The following is a 22,500-nucleotide window of genomic DNA, read 5'->3' as shown; positions in this document are numbered from 1 at the left end:
AGGGGACGTGCTGGGGAGGCCTCGGAGAGCCGGAGGGAGAGGAGAAAGGAGAGGAGAGGAGAGATGATGAGGGAAAAGAAGGAGAGGAGAAAAGAGAGGAGAAAAGGAAGAGTCAAAGAGGAGAGAAGATGAGAGCAGGAGGAGAGGGGAGATGATGACAGGAAAGGAGGAGGTAAAAAGAGGAGGAGAAAAGTCATACTCATATCAGGAGGAGAGATGATGATGACAACTGTTCTAGAGGGGGGGGCAGTGGGCTTGGGGAAGGGGGGAGTGGAGAAAGGAGGAGAGGAGGAGAGGAGACGAGTTGGTGGAGAGATAGTGGTGAAGGCATGAGGAGGGGAGGGCAAGAGGAGAGAAGAGAAGAGAAGAGAAGGAGAACCGTCATGGAGAGAGGATGACAATAGTCATGAGGAAGGGAGGAGGTGAGAGGAGGTGAGGCTATTGCAGCAGAGGAAATGAAGAGAGAGAGAGAGAGAGAGAGAGAGAGAGAGAGAGAGAAGAGTTTAGGGGAAAGGAGGAGAGCAGACAAAGGGAGAGGGGAGGGGAAAAAAGTGCAGAGGTGTGCTTTTGGAAATGTTCTTTTGGGCGTGTGCAGTAAAGAAAGAGAGAGAGCGAGGCGCTTTCCTGCCGTGCAGAAAGAGAGAAAGAGAGAGAGAGCGAGAGAGAGAGAGAGAGAGAGAGAGAGAGAAAGAGAGAGAGAGAGAGAGAGAGAGAGAGAGAGAGAAAGAGAGAGAGAGAGAGAGAGAGAGAGAGAGAGAAAGAGAGAGAGAGAGAGAGAACACAAGCTCCTCCTCGAGGTCTCGCTCACTCTTTCGCTCGTAGGCTCCAGTCGGTGAATGTTCAACCAGGTCCTGTCCCTGCCAACAGGATATCCTCTTACTCAGTGCATTGTGGGTAATGAAAAAGGCACTGCTGGATCGATATGGCCAGAGCAGGGTTTGCCTGGTGCAGACAGGCACAGAGCAACCACAGGTGTGAGTGGGGTGGGTGGGGTGGGTGGGGTGGGGTGGGGTGGGTGTAATCTTTAACTCCCTATCACTCACTATCTCTCCCTCGCTCTCTCTATCCCTCCCTGGCAAAACCCCCTCTTTCTTTAACAACCACCCCTACACACACACACACAAACGCGCACACACACACACACACACACACACACACACACACACACACACACACACACACACACACACACACACCACACACATACACCAACCTTACCCTACGCAGTGCACAAATTCTCTCCCTTTCTCCCTCTCTCTCTCTCTCACTCACACACACACACACGCACACATACACAGACCATCTTACCCAGCCAACCCACACACACACACACACACACACACACACGCACACACACACACAGGCCCTGTCTCTACCAGGTTCCAGTGGCAGCCTGCTCAGAGGTGGGGGGTTGCTGACGCTTCGGAAAATGACATCATGTGCTGGTAAAGAGGGGGCTCTTCCTGTCCACCAGCACTTGTGAGCAGGGCGGCCAGGCCCTCTATTATTAGAGCAGGTGTCCACTTATTTGGGAGGGAAAAGAAGCAGCCGCTGAAGTGTGTGTGTGTGTGTGTGTGTGTGTGTGTGTGTGTGTGTGTGTGTGTGTGTGTGAGAGTGTGTGTGTGTGAGTGTGTGTGTGTGTGTGTGTCTGACAGAGGTGAGGTGAGGCTCTGTGCAGGGGATAGTGTGAGGAAGGGGAGCATAGTTATTTTTGAGTGACGTGTGAAATAAGGCCTGGCCCGAACCTGGTTGGTGCTACACGATGTGTACACGACTTACAGCAGTGTGTGTGTGTGTGTGTGTGTGTGTGTGTGTGTGTGTGTGTGTGTGTGTGTGTGTGTGTGTGTGTGTGTATGTGTGTGTGTGTGTTTGTCTGTGTGCACTGACACGACCCATGAGGTGTGTGTGTGTGTGTGTGTGTGTGTGTGTGTGTGTGTGTGTGTGTGTGCGTATCTGTGTGTATGTGTGTGTGCATTGACACGACCCACAAGGCAGCAGTAGCAGCAGCAGTGGTGGTGGTGCTGGGCTGGAAAGTCCTTGGAGCAGATCGGGCCACTGGGGACTCTGGCGCTAGTGCTGTCCAAAGCACTCACAATGCAGGGGGAGAAATGACACAAAAGGAAACGTGGGTGGTGAGAGGCCTGGCTGTGGTAGCCATGGTTTACCGGGCCCAGAGAGACAGCAGGCTCACTCACTGCTTTTAAAAAGGGAGGGAGGGAGGGAGGGAGAGGGGGTGAAAGAGAGAGAGAGAGAAAATAGAGAGAGAGAAAAAATAGAGAGAGAAAGGGCAGGAGATAGAAGGGGAGGTAGAATTGGGGGGGGTGAGTGAGTGAGAGAAAGAAAAGAGAAAGAAAAAGAAAGAGAAAGAGAGAGAGAGAGAAAGGGGGGGGGGAGTAGGAAAGAGTAGTTGCCAGGGAAAGAGGCATTGAGGGAGGCAGGTTGAGGAGGAGAGTGAGAGTGTGAATGTGTGAAAATATAAATGTGAGTCCGTATGAGAGGTGTGCTGCCCATATCTCCTCTCAAAAGCCCAATACTCTCCTCTCTACGCATGTCACTGCAGCGGAGGAGAAGAATGGGCAGAATGGAGAGAGACAAAGAGAAGGAAGGAGAAAGGTTGAGAGATGTCAGAGGAGGGGTGGAGAGAGAAAGGGAGAATAAGAGAGAGAGAGAGAGAGAGAGAGAGAGAGAGGGAGGGAGAACAGTAAAAATGGGGAGGCGGAACACAAGCAGTCTGTCTGACGGTCCGACATGACGCTTCTCCTCAGAACAAACAGGCATTCAAGCCCCATTCAGGGAGACACACACAAAACCCAAAGGGCCAATGAGGGGTGTGTGTGTTAGTGTGTGAGTGTGTCTATGTGTGTGTGTGTGTGTGTGTGTGTGGGGGGGGGGGGGGGTACATGGGGTGAGAGAGTCTCCAGAGGTCACACTGGTGGGACGACAACTTCAAATTCCCCCCTCTGTCTCTGTCTCTCTCTCTCTCCCTCGCTCACACGCTCTCTCTATCTCTCCTTCCTTCCTTGCCTCACTCACTCTCTCTCTCCTTTCCTCCTTTCCCTCTCTCAACAAAGAAGACGGAGTCATATGAGGAGAGAGCAAGCACGCGCGGGAGAAAGAGAGGGACAAAAACGACAGAGAAAGAGAGAGAGAGAGAACTGTAGAGGACAGAAAAGTTCCAAAAGGGGAAGAGGGAGGAAGAGGGAGGGATTCAGGGGCGAGAGAAGAAGAAGAAGAAACACAGAACACGTTACACAAAGAATGTGACGTTTGAACTCTCCCTTCTAACGCTCAAAAGTAGGGAGAAGGCAGCTTCACCCAGATTCTCAAGTGCACTGAAGTGTGACGAGATGGGGTTAAAAATTAAGTCCGAGCTCTGAAATATTAAATCTATTTTGGTTTTAATGGAGAGCGAGTATATTAGGAGGAAATATGAAAGTAGATTATTAAACTGGGAGAAAGAGGAGTGGAGAGAGGAGAGGAGAGGAGGGTGAAAAAAAGAAAAAAAAAAGAGAAAAAAAAAACGTTCGAAAAGGTGCTCGGGTGAGGGGGCTGTGCTGTGTTCACGGAGTTTTAAATATTAAACCTTTTTCAAGTTTAATGAGGTGTAAATACTATGGGGAGAATGCTGAGAGGTAGGGGGCAAAAGGGGTTCACTCTCATTAGTTTGCGCGCTCACCTTTACACTGTGGAGACTTGAGTCAGGGAGCGAGGGAAAGAGAGAGAAAGAGCAATGGGGAGAGAGGGAGAGAGAGAGAAGGGAAAGAAAGAAGAAACAAAAAGAGGGAGGAGTTTACAGAGAGAGAGAGGCTCTCGTGCACAATGTAGGAGTAATTCATTCTCTTTCTCCTTCAGTCTCCTTTTCTCTCTCCTTCTCTCTTTCCTTCTCTCTCCCTTTCTCTCTTTCTGTAGGATTTGTACTATCTTCTTGAGGCGTCGTTTCACTTGCCATCGTGTCTTCAGCCAGCTATGACTCACCTGCCTAGGCCCACAGATGGCTCTGGCTCTCTCTCTAGCTCTATCTGTGTGTGTGTGTGTGTGTGTGTGTGTGAGTCCATCCCTGCGTCCAGTCATGCCTGATCGTTGACTAACATCTCTCGGGCACAGGTGCGGCAACAGGGAGGACTCAGCACTGGCACAGAGTAAACAAACACACCAAGGGGGACCGGGGGCGAGGGTTCTGGAGGTCTCTGGAGGAGAAGCGGGTGGACTTTAGTCAGACTTTAGTGACCGTTAATGGGGTAGGGAGACAGGGAGAGGAAGGGAACTATAAAATAAGTCAGATAAGAGCATCAACCGATGGACGGAGTGAAGTGCAAACGTGAAATACCGCAACAAGCCCTTTCTAGGGAGGTAGGCACAGAGTGCTCAGACACAATGGAGGAGTATTTGGGAGGAGAACAATGAGGATCTATCAGGGGGGGGGGGGGGGGCACACCACTGTGGTCTCAGCTCAAGCACGACTGGGAGCTCAGTAAACATTAACGCGTTCTGTTTAATGGTCTGTATGCCACACAAACTAAGCAACAATTTTAACTTTCTCCTGTGTGGCTCAATGAAACTGCCATTTGTGTGTGTGTGTGTGTGTGTGTGTGTGTGTGTGTGTGTGTGTGTGTGTGTGTGTGTGTGTGTGAGAGAGAGAAAGAGAGAGAGTGTGTCAGGGCGTGAGTTCACGGAAGTCTGTGTGTGTGTACTTGGAGGGGTCACATTCTTTAAGCCTCAGGGTGTTTAACAAGGACAATGTTGGTCTCAAACAGCAAACTAGACTAGGCACACACGCACACACACACACACACACACACACACACACACAGAGAGAGAGAGGCCCTCGCAGGTAAATCAGGTACACACCATTGCTGCCATACCCAACACGATAACACATTCCCTCACTCACACTATTATGCTGATATTCCCAAAGAGGAAGCAATAACAAGAGAAACCGCAGACATGAGCTCAACTCTTTCAATCAAATGAGGAATCGAGTGATGAAGCATATACTCATGAATAGAATACAAAACCATTTTTTTGCAATCCTCTGACGTGCGCATCTTGACTTAAAGCAGGGGAATCTCAGGGGGAAATGGCTAGTTCCTAGAACAGCAGAAGTGGACGGCACAGTGACATGTTCTGAATGCGTTGGGGAGTTGACGGTCCAGTGGGTGATTGCTAATAAAACCTCCCCGGAGAATACCAAGTCACAACAAACATTTGTAACACATCAGTGTCTATAAGTATAAGTATACTCTTTTGATCCCATGAGGGAAATTTGGTCTCTGCATTTATCCCAATCCGTGAATTAGAGAAACACACTCATCACACAGTGAACACATAGTGAGGTGAAGCACACACTAATCCCGAGCAGTGAGCTGCCTGCTACAGCGGCGCTCGGGGAGCAGTGAGGGGTTAGGTGCCTTGCTCAAGGGCACTTTAGCCGTTCCTACTGGTCGGGATACTAACCGCCAACCCTCCGGTTACAAGTCCGAAGCGCTAACCAGTAAGCCACGGCTGCCCCAATGTACACCCATGGGTATCCGCATATTACAGTATGTATTATTTCATTTCAATGCATTAAATGGTTGAACAGCTCGTTTAATAAAATCACCTTACATTTCAATTTATGATCACTGCTGTTACAAAAGACACTAGGTCTTTTCACTTTTATACAGAAATGAATGCATTTCTAGTGTGGTAACATATGCCCACCTCCACAGGTTGGGTAAAGGTTTGTTTAAGACAATCCTTCATTAGAAATCCTAAATGCCTGCAGGCTTCTATATTTACTTGAGTTTCCTTCAACTCAAACTGCTATGGACTACAGGCCTAATGGGTCACAAACTGGGTTGAGAGTTTCCATCGGGTGGGATAAGATAGAGAAATGACTCATGTTCCCCCCCAAAAAATAGATAAAAATAAATATTGTGAGAATCACTTAGGGAACTTAGGGAAATTACTTCTTTTCCTGGAATGAGATGATATCTGAGAGATAATTCCTGTTTTCTTGGAATGAGGCGAGACATATCTGAGAAATAACTCCTGTTTCCTTGGAATGAGGCGAGACATATCTGAGAAATAACTCCTGTTTCCCTCGACTGACTCACACCAGGCCTGTCACACAGAGTGTGTTACACTCTCATCAAAATGACACCAGCCGTGACATGGCCCGTTGACTGACATGATGTCTGCCATATTGGGCAACACACAGAATGTCATGAAGCCCCCCCACCCCCCCACCCCCGCCCTCAGTTTCCAGAGATGGATGGGAGACTTAAAGCTTGTTTTCTCCACTTTGGATTCCTGTCAAGCCGAATATGAGCCCCTGACTGGCAGGAGAGAAAGGTCTTTGGGACATAATGTGTCACAGACCCTTCAGACTGGTTTTTGGGGATTAAGGCAGCCTGTCCTATAACATGTCATATCTCACAGAGACAAGCCCGAGACCTTGGGCAGAAAATCACAGAGGTTAAATGGCCTCTTTAACAGCTTTCTGTCTGGATTATCAGCAAGTCTGTAAAAAAGTATTTAATTGTTTATTCATACTCCATCCTCCACTTCATTAACAAAGAGGGCATGTGTGACTTACAGTCATACGTCACTTATTATGAACTGATGTCATCTGCATGTCTGTCAGCTAGTGATGTAGTACTCGAGTCCGGTCTCGAGACCAATTTCTGCTTTCTCGGTCTCGTCTCGGACTCGTTCCTTCAAAGACTCTGTCTTGACTCGGTCTCAGACCACACTGGGAGGAGAAGGACTCGTAATTTCAGACCGAGTCCTGGGGACCAACGCATTTTTTATGTTCATATAAAAAAAACACACAACACATAACAACAATAATAATAAAATGCAATGTTGACCGGCATTATCTAAAAATGACATCCCATGGTGCAATGCAAAGATACTGCCGTCAGAGCCGTTTATTTATCTCTATGGCTCTGCTGCCGGTGAGTGTCTGTAGGTCAGCATAGTCCATATTAAGATGTTAAGACTGCTCCTCTAAACAATTCCCAATCTAGCTTAGTCTGTAGGCCTAATGGTTGATTATTAACTGGGGTGATATTAAATTATGAATATGAAAACTGACATTTTTTTATGGTCTTGGTCTCGACTCGGTCTCGACTCCTAAAGGACTCGGTCTCGACTCGGACTTGCTTCCTCAAAGATTCGGTCTCGACTCGGACTCGTCAATAATTGGGAATACAAGAATGCACTATTTGGGAATCTTGGTCAAAGACAGGGAAGTGTACATTCTGTCGGTGAAACATTCCTGTTTTCTATTTTTGGGATGGACACCCACTTCCAAACCAAACCGTAATAAGGGATGCCTTAAGTCTTTCTCCTCACTCTTCTGATAGAAACACACACACACACACACACACACACACACACACACACACTCTCTCTCTCTCTCTCACACACACACACACACACACACACAGTACCACAAAAATGCACCCTATATGATCTTGTTTTTAGTGCCAACCATAGGACATTGTGAACCACCTCTCAGGCCAGAGAGGACACACAGATTATAATAACATTACGGTCAAAAACAGATGTTTTTTAGAGCGACGACTTTTAGGAAGAGCATCAATACTACAGCAGATGTTCACGCTGAGATCAGGACAGTGTCTTTGTATAAACCCATTTCCAAAATAGTGTTATGCCACAGCCAGACATACACACACACAGTCCAGAGTCACAGAGAGCTCACACACACACACACACACACACACACACACACACACACACACACTCACACACACACACACACACACACACACACACACACACACACACACACACGCACACACACACACACACAGTCCAGAGCCACAGAGAGCTCACACACACACACGCACATACACACACACACAGTCCACAGCCACAGAGAGCATGCACACACACACACACACACACACCACACGCACAGACACATTAAGAATGCACTGCACTTAATGAGGGATTCCATTTATTTGCATTTAGGGAATCTATGGCCTCACTAAAGCTCTTTGCTAGCTTCCGCAGGCGCCATTTTCCAGATAAACCTTATTATCCTGGCCGACTAGCACTCCTTCTTCATTTCCAGCGTGCGCTGCGCTGCGCTCGGCTCGGACGGAGGGGCGGGGGACAAGGACGACGGGCGCACTGTCTCTCTTTGTGCTTCTCCGAGCATTACCACCGCTATCCCTTTTCTTTTAACGCACAGCCGTCAACAACACACACTGACTGCGCCTCAGTCACCCGCCCGCGCGCTAACCCCCCCCCCCCTCCTTTTCCCCACCACTCGGCCCATTCACTGTGTGTGTTTAGTTAAAGGTGGACCGGTGAGTGGCTGCACACTCGACGACTTCCAAAATATACACAAAGCACTTAAAAGAGCCACGCTTCAAAGCCCAGTCTAACAGAAGTCATGGAGAAGAGCCATTATATAAATCAGGCCGAGGCCATTATCTCATTCCGCTCAGGATTAACTTGAGCTCCAAACTCCAAGCGCCATGAGAGAGGGGGACACTCCCCTGTAGCAGTTTCACGTCCGCAGACATATGGACAAATGGTATCAATAAGGAATGAAGCAATTAGAGTGGGCTCTTAGCGGAAGTGTACACTCCACTAACTTACTCCAGAGAGAGAGGATGGGGAGAGAGAGATGTAAAGAGAGAGAGAGAAAAAGAAAGTAAGTCAGAAGAAGAGTTAAGATATATATATATATATTTATCTTTCTTTTTCTCTTCCCCCACTCTCTTCCTCTCTCTCTGTGTGTGTGTGTGTGTGTGTGTGTGTGTGTGTGTGTGTGTGTGTGTGTGTGTGTTCTTGTCTCTCTCATTCCCCCTCTACATTTAGACAAATGTGGAGGGGGAATTAGAGACTATAACACACACACACACACACAGGAAGTGAGTGGGGTGGAGAGAGAGAGAGAGCGAGAGAGAGAAAGAGAGTGTTAGTATGAGTGGAGAGCCCAAGCAGCCATTGACTGCAGACAGCCACAGAGTCCTCCTGGCTCCACACTGACCTGGCCTGCTAATCACTCTCCCTCAGTAATCCTTGCCCACTTCAGTAATACTGCAAACACTCACACGCACACACACGCACACACACACACACACACACACACACACACACACACACAGACTCCAAGAGCCCTACAAAAACCCAGCACCCTCCTTAACCCAAACAGAGGAAAAAGAAAACGACTGAAAGAAAAAAAGAGGATAAAAAGGTTAGCCCACAAAGTCACTGTTTGTGCCTATATTCTGGATTAGCCGTGAAAGAGAAACGGCTAACCTTTAGCGGGAGAAGAAAACAAGGATTATGGGTGCAACTCCCTCCCGCCTCCCCGCCTCTCCTTTTCCTCACGCGGAGGCGCTTGAGGCGCGAGTGGCACACTCCACGCCGCTGGCACGGAGCATGTATCCCCCAAAGTAAGCGATGAAATAATTAAGCCGCACTTAACACGGAATAAACTGCCATCTCCTCTCACATCCTCGCAGCCCCGTCGCCATGGCTACACAAACCGCTGAAAGTTGTGACACGAGGACCCAGACACGGTAAAATGGAAGAGGGGAAAAATACAAAAATACAAAAATGAAGACAACGAGGAGGGGTGTGTGTGTGTGTGTGTGTGTGTGTGTGTGTGTGTGTGTGTGTGTGTGTGTGTGTGTGTGTGTGTGTGTGTGTGTGTGTGTGTGTGTGTGTGTGTGTGTGTGTGTGGGGGGGGGGGGGGGGTTATGGCAGAGCCACGAAAGCGTAACACCTGCAACTAAACACTTCCTGTGGCCTTTCACTGTATCTGGGCGAGCTGGTCCAGCCGTGCTCAGGTTCCCCTGAACCCGAGGCTGCTCCCGGTAACTCCAGACGCCCGGGGGGAGGGGGATTGCCTCCGAGCGGCCAGTGTTCAGGGGGGGCCACGTTTAAATGGGCTCTAAGTGCCCCTTCGGCAGGCAAAAAGCTGTAATTCTGAGCCATTCAAAAAGTCTTTGAGGAGGACGTGCTTTAAACACAAAAAAGATTACACCCAACACTCATTCACGTACACACACACACACACACACACACACACACACACAACATACACATGCACACTTCTTTTTCTCTCTCTCCCTCTCTGAAACACACACACATACACACACACACACACACACACACACACACACACACACACACACACACACACACACACATACACACACACACACACACACACACACACACACACACATACACACACACACACACACAGCTTAAGAGACAGGGAGTTATCTCTGAGAGACAAACATTAATTTCTAACATTAATGTTAACATTTCAACATTCTTCTAAAGCCGGGGGAACAGAGCGGCTTGTGCTTTCCACTCCAGTGAGAAGATAGGAAGGAGGAAGACAAGAAGCGCCGCAGCCAACGGCAGCCAATTAAAAAAGGCACCACCATCACAGGGCAGACTCAGGGAAACAAACCGGAGCCGCCAGCACTCATTTAGGGGACTGGATGCTGGAAACAGGCTACTTGTTGGACGCCTGAGCTGATGGTAGAATGGGAGTACATACACACACACACAGACAGAGACACACACACACACACACACACACACACACACACACACACACACACATACATGGACAGTCCTCTTTAGCACATTCACCCTTATTCATTATCACATTATTGAAAGAAGACTGGGCAGACAGTAATTTAGTGCTCTGCTGTGGGAGCGTCATGCTCAAGCAGCACAAATGCCTAATAGAATGTGAGACACAAAGCACAAGATGTATAAAAATAGATCATTATTTCATGAAGAGACGCTTGTCAAGCTACGTCCCTTTCTGCGTGTGCACTTGGTCATGAAACTGGGAGATTTTGTGTGATAAGGGTTGCCTCACAGGATGTAGCACTATATTTAGTGATGGGGCGTCATTTTTCTTTCCCACCATGCTAAGTGTGTGTGTGTGAGCGTGTGTGTGTGTGTATGAGCATGCGTGTGTGGGGGCATGTGTGCGGTCACCGTGGTTTAATACCGAAACATCACGGGAAAGTTTTCAGTGTTTTTGCCCCAAATGAAGCTCCTGATGTCAACGCGATGTTGCGCAATGTGAGACCAGCGGAGCAGGTGACGGAACTGAAATAGTCCCTTCGTGAGGGAAAGTCCACAATATGGCCGATCAGGGCATCACCTTCTCACTCTCTCTCAGTCCCTCCACATTCTCCTTTCGACCGACACACACACTCGCGGGGGAAAGTAGTCGTCACGGGGCCAATATTTACTGTGTCAGGATTTTATACGATGAGTGGAGAGAGAAACCCAGATGACCACTGGGATGTGAACTCGCCCTCGTTTAGAACGAGATTAAATCATTACCCCCCGCGCGCGGATCATTCTTACTTAAATCTTAAATCTCACTCTGCCCAAAGCCTAGCTATACTGTGCATTACTAAACATGTCAGTCATCGTATTACTGACAACTTGGGGCAGCTGAGTACCATGTAGGCCACACCATGGCAATCTGAACATACATGGCATTTATGGTTCATGTATGCATGGTGGCACAGCATAGTTTTGCAGCTCTGGGCGAACTTGTCGAGTAACTGACCATGTAACCAGTAACTGACGAGTAACTGACCATAAAATTGGTGACACATGCAACCAGAGATAGTAGAGAGTAGTGTTAATCGGCAGCCTTTAAAACAGGGGTCTCAAACTCAAATGAGCTGGGGGCCACTTCTGCCAATGTCATCTGATTGGAGGGCCACATCAGTGTTAAAGAATAATACGAAAAAGAACGGCTATTTCCTAAAATGCAATGTTTTTTTCAAATACTGTACTTTTCAAATAAATACTTTTCAAACACAAAACTACAAACAGAAAGTGCAAGTATTTTTTATCTATTTTTAGACACCTGTGCTAGCAACCTTGTAGCTTCTAAATAAAATAATGATCAAATAAATAAGATTAAAATAAATATTAATACAAACAAAAACAAACAAAAAAGCATAAAAACAGGTAGGCCTATGGGTGTGTTTTACACCAAATAAAAATATTTTATTCTCATAACTTTTTTAAACCTGGCAATAGGCGTCAGGGTTAAGAAAGCAACACCATTGGATTTTTATATCAAAATTTCAAAAGGCCATGGCTTGAAAGTGGTCAGAGATAAAGTCCTACTGTATACACAAAAGTTTATGAAGGGGGTACATTTACCCATCTAATTTGCCACTGGATGGCAAGCACCTCAAATTATGCACCTTTTAGTAAATACTGGGTGAACATATTTGAGCAGGTTTACTTTCTTTTTTGTCATACTACCCACATAACAAATTAACAGGAAAACACCTAAAGATGTAGGCCTATACCAACAAACTATTACTGGCCTATAATCACAAGGCCTACAATAAACCTGGTCAAATCAGTTCCTATCGAGGGTGACTTTGTAGTTCTTCAGAGCCCTATTTCTACTAGCCCTGCTGTCTGTACCACGTCCATTACGGACACTATCATCACGATTACCGAGCTATGTTGGGCAGAGGGTCGAAATAAGCATGGTAGCCTATGCTTAGTGGACACTGTTGTATACACGTAAAGACGCACCTCCATTCACAGACGCACCGAGACTATCACTGTCAATAGACGATCGATCATAATCTCCAAAAGGATATTCTCCTTCAGAATCAGAATAGGTGAATAACATAGCCTACCTAAGACTTCATCACACGTGAACGTTTTTCAACATTTGGTGTAGGCCTATTTCTGCTTCAATTTGTGCAAAACTATGGTCTGCATCGCGTCATTACAAATGCACGTCTTTGTGTTTCTCGCGTGTAATACAAGTATTTCCTGAAAACTTTGTGCAGCGATTTTGGGTTTGAATCAAGCTCTGGATGTTTAGCAAATAGTGGAGGAGAGTAGCCTAGTACTTGGATCTATCGTCTATTTTAATCAGTATCGTTGTTTGGCCCGCAGGCCGGGAGTTTGAGACCCCTGCTTTAAAACTAGTCAGCAGCCTGCATAACGGAACTCCAGGTGCCTATTACAGGACTGCTCTAAAGCGGAGTGAATCTGTCGTATTGTAGGCTTGGGAGTAGGACAGGTAGACATGGATTTACCCCTGTGGTGAACTTAGCTGTGGCTATGGCGTCACCTGCGTCTAGGTTTACCTGTGGCCTAGCTCTGGAAGTGTGTGAAGTGGAGAGTTCCGCACCAGGCCAGCTCTCTCTATCTACCACACTCCGACGGGTTTAGAGTTAAGCACGTCTACTCATTATAAGCTAATGTAGATCTCTGTTTCCCCCCCTTACCCCTCCCATCCCCAACACACACACACACATGCGCACACACTCACACACACACACACACACACACACACCCATACATGCGCACACACACACACACACATGTCCCCTTCTCCCAACGCAGTTACTCTTTACAGGACCTTCCCTAAGCCCCCTGAGGGGAGGAGCCTCCAATCAGGAAGACAGGCCACCTCTTTAATCCTCGCAGCTAGTGAGGTCAATTCAATTATCCTGTTTTCTCAAAGAGTATGTGTGTGTGTGTGTGTGTGTGTCTGTGTGTGTCTGTGTCTGTGTCTGTGTGTGTGTGTTTGAGTGAGTGAGTGTCTGTGTGTACCCATTTCTCAGCCAACTCCTTCAATACACAGGAGATTAGTGTTGCCTCACTTTTATAATGATCTACATACCTATCAACTCTCTGCTGCTAAATGCAGAAGGGACAGGTAGGGCTTTCTCTCGCCACCCCCCTTTCAAATGCTCCCGTTTTGTTTAGTAGGTTGACTGGGGAGAGAGGGAGAGAGAGAGAAAGAGAGAGAGAGAGAAAGAGAGAGAGAGAGCTCCTTGGATAGACATTTATTAAGGACATGAAGAGCTATCCCCAGGGGAAGCTTTTCACACCTTCTTTAAAAGCACCCTCTGTCAGATCAGTATTTATTTGATAGAATCGTGGCATGACTGCAGTGTGTTTTGTCTTTGTGAAATGGAGGTGTGGTACACCAACAGCATTTCAGCACATCTGTCTACAACCAGTAGTAAAAGAAACCAAATCTGTGCCAGAGTCAGTCCTGTTCTACAAGTTGAATTGTATGAATACAACTGTCATTTTGAACTTATTAATCTCTGATTGCAATTTACTTTTATACTACAACAATGTATAACCATTGTTTATTATTATTATTTTAGTATTTGTGTAATACTGCTGCAAGTGTAGTTTCTAAAAGAACTGAACAGTAGAACAGCCACGAAACAGGAAACTTCACAAAGCTCTATTGGAACACTTCTCCCTCCACCAATAGTTCCAAACCCTCTATCATAAAATGGCTCATTAAAAGTGACATAAGAAAATGTCAAAAGAACATAAAAGCTACCCAGTAGTCTGACTACTTAATTCCATCACACTTTTCAAAGTGCACAACGGCCACATAAACTACAAGATCCACAATTAAGACTTACATTCAAACCATTCAGAAGTTTTCAAAGCATCTCCCCACTTCTCCCCAAATGACCTCCTCTCTTCCCTCCTTCCTTCCCTCTCTCCTTCCCTTCCACTCTCTCTCTCCCTCCCTTCCTCAATTCCCTCCCTCCCTCCACGGCTGCCCCAGACCCCGCGGTCCGGTCCACTCCAGCTTGTCCTACCTGGCATGTCCTGGTTGCCGAAGTTCCAGCCTGCCGAGGCGAGCATGGAGGGCAGTGGCGACGTGGCCCGGCTGTCCCCGTCCGCCTGCTGGGTGATGTGCCGCACCGTGTCCTTGTTCTTGCGGTTCTTCCTCCGCCCGGAACCGGAGGGCTGCCAGCCGCCCTCGCCCCCGGCACCCTGCTCCCCCGGGGGGCCACCGCCGCTCTGGGCACCTCGGCCGCCACTGCCGCCCCCTCTGCCGCCGCCACCGGGGCCGTCCTGTAAGTTCGAGGGGGAGACCTGCTCCTCTTTGACCTGGACGGAGCGGTAGTCTGCGGGCCAGAGGGACTGCGAGCAGGCGTCCTCCTGGCTCTCGTGGCTCTTGGGCGGCTCCTGGTCCTCCTTGCCGTAGTTGCTGCCGCCCTCGTGGCAGCTGGCGATGGCCGAGTCGCCCGACGAGTTGGCCGGGCTGGTGCGGCGCGCTAGCCACGGCGACGAGCTGCGGCCCGAGATCATGGACGCCAGTGCCTCCGAGGCTCCCCCGACAACACCTCCCCCCGGCACCACCACCACGCCCCCTCCTCCTCCTCCTCCTCCTCCACCGCCGCCTCCTCCGCCAACCCCTGACCCCACGGCGGCGGCCATCTCGAACTCGGCCAGCTCGTCGGCCAGCTCTGAGCGGATGCTGATGTCCAGCGCCGCCTTGATGAAGCCGTGGCACGCCTGCACGATGTCGGTCATCTGCAGGTAGCTGGCCGCTGACATCACCTCGATGACATTCTTGCTGGTGAGCGCAAGGTGCGCCGAGTACATAAAGTCCAGGATGGCCTTGAAGCCCTGCGCCGTCACGATGTCCAGGTGCGTGATGGTGGCCGCCTGCTCGGACACCTTCTTGACCTGGCAGTAGAGCGTCTTGAAGTAGCGGCTGCTGCCCAGCAGCACGTTCTTGTGCGCCTTGAAGATCTTGCCCTCCACGATGACGCACACGTCACACAGGATGCCATGCTGACGCTGCTCGTTCAGCTCCCGGAGGAGCTGTCGGTAGTGGGAAGTGATCTCCATGTCTTCCTTCCTGTTATTCATTGGACTATCTGGTAGGTCGCTTCTCACTGAAGAGAGTCTAATGGAAAGGACAAACACACACCAAAAAAAAAGCACAGATGCATTCTGGTTAATGGAGTTTCAGGGAAGCGCTGAGAATGCGAATGTACCCATACATAGTTAGTGAAAAAATAGTTGGGTAGTTGAAAATTGCATCTTCTTACACACAAAGGGCTCATTGCTTGCCATCTGTGTGTGGATATCAATGACAGTCATGGAGCGCTTACTCATATTTTCTGATTAAATACTCTAAATGATCTTGTATCTCTTTTGTCACATGTAATAAACACGCAATACAGTTTAGTGAAGCCACCGTACTAATTGCTTTACAGATTATCTCTGTTTGAGGCTGGTTTGGCAGTGCACACTGTGTCTGTTTACACTTTATGCTAAATATACTCGTTATTAGAGTGAGGTGTCTACAGTTGGAAAAAAAAACAAATTTGTGCCTTGCTTCAGTATCTGGATACAGATCAGCTGAGCGTTAAATAGGGCCGGTACCAGTACCAGTAAGGACAGAGGACACTGGTTTAATCGTTGGGTATCTCACAACAGTCATAGCAGTTTCCATTCTCAGAATGCTATTACTCATAGCAGACTGGCATGGGTACATTTTCAGTAGCAAAAATGTCAATAGATAACATCTGACACCAGTTGTATTATTGTCCCCGAAACGAAAGTAAAGTATAATCTATCACTTTAGAGTTTTTTTGTGGTGGAAAAGAGGAAATCAAAAGGGCAAAATGTGTAGTTGAGATGCTGTATGAAGTTCACCATCTTTCCCTCGTAAACCAATAAAAAACACCCTGGAACTGAGGCATTATGTCAGAGAAATCACTCTTAATTTGACTCAAACAACCCCACCCATCTCACTCAACACACCCATGGAGGCCTCCTCGTCCCCACCCCCGGGCCCTGCCGCTGCCCCGGCCCTCTCCCTCCTTAGGAGGCTTTGCTCCTGCTACTGGTGGCCCTCTCCCTCCTTAGGAGGCTTTGCTCCTGCTACTGGTGGCCCTCCACTGGGCTGCTGCCATCACCCTCACTCTCCAAAATGAATAGTCTATTTGGCAGACCCATTTTCCACTTGATCACTCCACTAACTGACAAACGGTAATTAAATGCAACCATTTAACAACAGCTTATACACACAAACTCACGCACACACACACACACACACACACACACACACACACACACACACACACACACACACACACACACACACACACAGACACACACACAAACACACAAACACACACACACACACACACACAAACACATACTTACAAAAAAAAGAGAAAGGAGAAAAGAGAAGAGATGGGGGTGTGTTGGGGGGGTAGTGCGTGAGTGAAGCAGCGATGACTGCATTAAAGGGCTTCAAGTGTGCCTCAGATGATTTTATTTCACAGATGATAAACATGGGGGGGCGTATGGGATGAAGGAGGGTGGCAATAATAACAACGACAATGACAGAGAAAACAAAAAAATCCACAATTTATTAGCTGAACAATAGACACCTGAACAATGTCTACCTCTGCCGCGATCAATTAAAGCGAAGCAGTGGATGACCTGATTAAACAGCGCCGGCAGTTAATTGTTCTGGAGTCGCTCACGGGTGGGGGGTCTGTGTGTGTGTGTGTATGGGGGGGGGGTAGAATGGGCGAAGGAGGACAGAGCAAATGGAAGCGACAGAGGCTGTGACTCCACACAGAAGAGGAGATGCCTGTGGCCGCCATGGCGATGCATTGCCATGCCGACACTCTAAATGGAGGAGAGGAGCGACGTGGAGAGGAGAAGCAGGGCTGCCACACAGTGCATAGCACAACAACAAACAAAAAAACTGACATTCAGTAAAGTAGCAACTGCTGCAACCTCCATATAAACTGTCACTCTGCTGTCTCTCTCTTTCTCTCTCTCAGCTCTTATCCTTTCTTCCTTGGTCCCTTATTCTTCCTCTCGCCCTGCTCTCTCTCTCTTTTTCACTGTCTTTCCTCTCTTCTCCTATGCCCAGTTTCTCACCCCTCTCTCCTCTACTCTCCTGTGCTCTGTTTCCCCCCATTTCTTCCCTTAACCCTGAAACCCACTTCTCTTCCCTCATTCTTCTTTCATCTCTGTTCTCTCCTTCCTCTTAGCTCTTTATCTTCTCACCCCATCCCTCTATTCCCTTCAACCCCCCCACTCTCCCTTTTTCCCTCTCTCTGTCTCCCCTCCCTCCCCCCCTTCTCTCTTCCTGCTGTCTCCTTCTCTCTCCCTCTTTCCCCAGCACTTTCCCTCTCTTGTCCTTTTCCCTCCTTTCTGCCTCTCTCCCTCTCTCTCCCTCTCTCTCTCTCTCTCTCTGTCTCTTTCTCACCCTCTGTAACCTCCTTAAAGCCCAGTGCAGTGCAGTGCATTAGGGACAAGGTGTAGCTGCCTCTCTTCCCCTCTCTCTCCCTCTCTCCCTCTCTCTCTCTCCCTCTCTCTCTCTCCCTCTCTGTGGTGCGCGCGCGTCTCGGGTTGGGGGCTAAATCGGGGGGACGCGAAGTGTTACTGAACGGAGCTGTGATTTGTTTTGCGAGCGCCGGGCCTGTCAGCTCAGATCGGGCCGCTCGGCGGCAGACAGCCGGCGTTGGCCGAAGTGACAGCAGCGTTTGCTGCGGGGCCGGCGCACTTCAGGTCATGTTTGGGAAAGTTATTCTCAACCTGATGGCTTGTAGGATCAAATCAATCCACCGCCTCTCCCGCGTCCACTCGGGACAAACGCACACCTTGCTTGAAAGACGGGGCCGCTGCCGCCGCGCTACGAGGCGCAGAGCAAGTGTGACAGCCGATGAATTCTGGGTAATGGCTTTTGGTCGCCTTCCAAATGCTGCCTTTAAGGTGTTTTAATTTGGATACCTTCAGGCCGTCTTGCTTCTTTCTTCCACCACTACCACCCCCGACCCCCCCCCCCCCCCCTCCTGTTCACCATCGCCCCCTCAAATCATTGGGAATAAAAGACCCTGCCAGGCGCAAAGACAACAGAGCAACATTGATGGTTTGATGGCTGTATAGGGCCTTCTTTTCAACCCCTTTTCAACACATAAAAAAAGAAGAAAAAAAAACCTTGTTCTATCGAGTTTTGAAAAGAGACAGAGCTTTTCACTGCAGTGCCAAGGTAATAATTCAGGGCCGCAACCTCTCACCTCACACACTGAATACAGGTGCTTTCACGTGGCTGAATTGTTCCTCACCTTTTACGCCGCAAGTCTTTTAGAGAGTGGGGCTGAAAATCAGACAACTTTGCACAATCAAGGTTACTACAACACACACACACACACACACACACACACACACGCACACATACACACACAACTATGACACCCCCAAAAAAACACACATGTGCACATGCACACACACACACACACACACACACACATGCACGCACGCATGCATGCACGCACGCACACACACACACACACACACACACACACACACAGAAACACAAGAGTAAAAACCCACGAAATAAATCAATGAATCAATTAGAGTCAGGGAAGTGACCTCTGTTTCATACCTTTTCATACTCGTCACAAAAAAGTCCTCTCTGTTCACACCGAACAGCCCATCAAAAGATTTCACAGAGCTTTCACTGCGTGTGCAACCTTTAGTTATGGCCAGGAAGCAGGGTTAAAGACTTAAACATTTAAATCTCCCCAGTTCAACATGGGAACAGATTTTTTTTCTTTTCTTTTTTTTTCTTTTACCCTTTTTTTCTCTCTCCATGATGGAGGAAGTCATACAGACTGGGAGCTGTACAATAGCAGCACAAATAGAAGCCATTGATAGATAGACACAAAACCAGGAGGCAGCATATTGAGTGCGAGATAAAGCAGGAAGGTCTAATCAGATTTTCTGCCTCAGTTGGACCAGAGGGAGCTGGAGTTTAGTGGAGCAAACAAAAGTAAATAGAAAAAAAGGACAAATAATTTAATGGACAAGGAGGCCATGCAACCCCCAATGAGACCATACGAGGCAGGCGACTGGGACGTTCCAGACTACGCGTGCCCCAGACCGGAGGGGCACTTCAATTTGCCAAACAAAAGCAAAACGTTTGAAGCAAATGTGAGGCAAATTCGTTATCCAAATTGTTCAATCGTTCAACAACCGTAACTCTACCTCCAGCATCCGCATTTGCTCACCTAGAACTACCTCTGTAGACCATTTGTGTGTAGAGACTTCAAAGAAAAAAAACTGTGTCCAAATATTTGCCATCATTTCTCTTTCTTTGTCAGGCGGGACCTGTTCAGAATCGGTCACACTACCTGGTATCTACTGTATAAGGCATTACAAACACATTCATTAATGGCTATTAAGTATTCAGGTGCTCAAGTACATTTGTGAGCTGTTCAATAAACTTTAGTAAACTCCAATGAACAAACACACATACACCCCAACCAACACACACCCACACACAAACACACACCCACACACACACACACACACACACACACAAGGTAATTTCTGTGAATTGCAGTCACTACACCTTGGCTATCTCCCTTTGATTTAGGATGTGGGAAGGACAGATTCTGATTTAGGATGTGGGAAGGACAGATTCTGATTTAGGATGTGGGAAGGACCGATTCTGATTAAAATCACAATGTGAGGAGTACACACAAACAACCCAAAAAGAAGAAAAGCTTTTATGTGTGTGTACATATGCATGTGTGTGTGTGTGTCTGTGTGTGTGTGTGTGTGTGTGTGTGTGTGTGTGTGTGTTCATATGTGTATGCGTGTGTGTGTGCATGTGTGCGTGTGTGTATGTGTGTGTGTGTTCATATGTCTGTCTGTGTGTCTGGACATGTGTGAGAACATGTGTGTGTGTGTGTGTGTGTGTGTGTGTGTGTGTGTGTGTGTGTGTGTGTGTGTGTGTGTGTGTGTGTATCTGGGCATGTGTGTGTGTGTGTGTGTATGTCTGTTCATATGTGTATGCGTGCGTGTGTGCATGTGTGCGTGTGTGTATGTGTGTGTGTGTGTGTGTTTATATGTCTGTCTGTGTGTCTGGGCATGTGTGTGTGTGTGTGACAAAGAGATGGCACGTCGGTGGCGGCGGTCAGAGGCTGTGTGGCGTGCAGGGGTATGGTAAAGTGTGCCACCAGAACTTAGAGTCCCTGTCAGCCAGCTCCGGCCAAATGGGATGTGACTGGCCGCTCCTCCCGCAGCCAAACATACCCCTGCCCACCCTCCCCAGCACGCCACCAAGACACACGAGGTAGCCCTGATCCGCTGGGGGAAAGAGAGGGAGAGAGAGAGAGAGAGAGAGAGGGAGAGAAGGAGAGAGGGATGGAGAGATAGAGTGAGGGAGAAGGTGACACAAAGAAGGAGTAAGACAAAGAGAGACAGAAAGAGAGAGACACAGAGGGAGAAAGAAAGTCAACAAAGAGAGAGAGAGACAGAGAGAGATAAAGTGAGAGAACGGGAGAGGTGGCACAGCACAGCCGTGAGAAGGGGGGGTAGGGGGGGGGGGGTCTTCTTTTTTTCCCTTTCCCTTTTTATTTCTGTCCCTCACAGGCAGAAGGGAGAGGGGAGTGTGTCTTGACCTCGAAGGATGGGGAGAGAGAGAGAATGAAGGATGGAGAGAGAGAGAGAGAATGAGAGGAAGGATGGGGAGAGAGAGAGAATGAAAGGAAGGGGGATGGGGGTAGTGGGAGGCTCAAGACAGAGAGGAGGGGAAAGAGTGAGAGAAAGACAGAGAAAGAGAGAGAGAGAGAGAGAGAGAGAGAGAGAGAGGGCCTAAGTCCTGCCTGCGTCAGTGCGATTCTCGGGCAGCCAATAATTTTAAAACCACTCAACTGGGCATCAGGGCCATTATCCTGGGGTTAATCCCCAATCCGCTGAAGCTGGCAGCGCCCCGGGACGAGATGGACCGGAAGAGGAAACACACACACACACACACACACACACACACACACACACACAAACATAGACCCACACACATAGACCCACACTCACACATGCCCAAAATAACAAACACATAAACACAAACACGCACTGCTGGATCCAGACAAGTCAGACCTCCCAAACAACAACAACAGCAGCAACAAACACACACACACACGCACGCACACACACACACACACACATGCATGCAGAGAGCTGTTGTGTGCCAGACTTGTATGTGCCCGCCCCATGCCAGCGAGCCAGCCTGCCTGGTGTGGCATGGCACAGCATGGCATGGTGCGTGGTGCCCATCAGTCCCCCCCCCCTCAACACACACACACACACACACACACACACACACACTCAGGTACCACCCCTCTTGGCCGAGGTCTGGCGCAGTGCCAGCTGGCACAGGTGAGGACGGAGCGTCACCAGCACACTGAGTGACGAGAGCGGATCTAAAAGGCTTTGAGAGACTTAACCTCTCCGCCTGGGCTGCTACTGCACTCACACACACACACACACACATACACACCCTCCTTACATACACAAACTCCTTATACACACACACACACATTTACACCCCCCTTAGACACACACACACACACACACACACACACACTGAGTAAGCCTGCTTCCCCAGGCATGAAGGTGAGTCCGGCAGCAGAGCCAGAGCCGAGGTCACGGAGGCGGGAGGAGAGCAGCGCGAAACAAGGACACCGCCAGGATGAGTGGCAGAGCCAAGGACCTGTCCTCACACAGCCCTCTCTCTCTACACACACACACACACACACACACACACACACACACACACACACACACACACACACACACACACACACAAACTAAACTCTCCCACTCCAGCTCACATACCCCCCCACATCCCTAACACAGACACAA

General features: G+C 48.5%; 1 protein-coding gene across 2 annotated transcripts in view; it reads right to left on the bottom strand.

Moving 5' to 3' along the window:
- zbtb46 (zinc finger and BTB domain containing 46) overlaps window positions 1–22,500 on the bottom strand; it is a 90,142-nt gene that overhangs the window by 49,432 nt on the left and 18,210 nt on the right. For both annotated transcript variants that reach the window (XM_076275900.1, XM_076275899.1), the window contains exon 2: window positions 14,628–15,727. In XM_076275900.1, coding sequence (XP_076132015.1) covers window positions 14,628–15,690 — 1,063 coding nt within the window. In that variant the 5' untranslated portion in view covers window positions 15,691–15,727. The remainder of the gene's footprint in view (window positions 1–14,627; window positions 15,728–22,500) is intronic.

Source organism: Alosa pseudoharengus, unplaced genomic scaffold, assembly GCF_046254945.1.
Source record: "Alosa pseudoharengus isolate Yale_2024_CS ecotype anadromous, Long Island Sound unplaced genomic scaffold, YU_APseudo_1.1 YU_APseudo_1.1_scf_9, whole genome shotgun sequence".
Taxonomy (NCBI): Eukaryota; Metazoa; Chordata; class Actinopteri; order Clupeiformes; family Clupeidae; genus Alosa; species Alosa pseudoharengus.
This window is presented reverse-complemented; position numbering and strand designations above follow the sequence as displayed.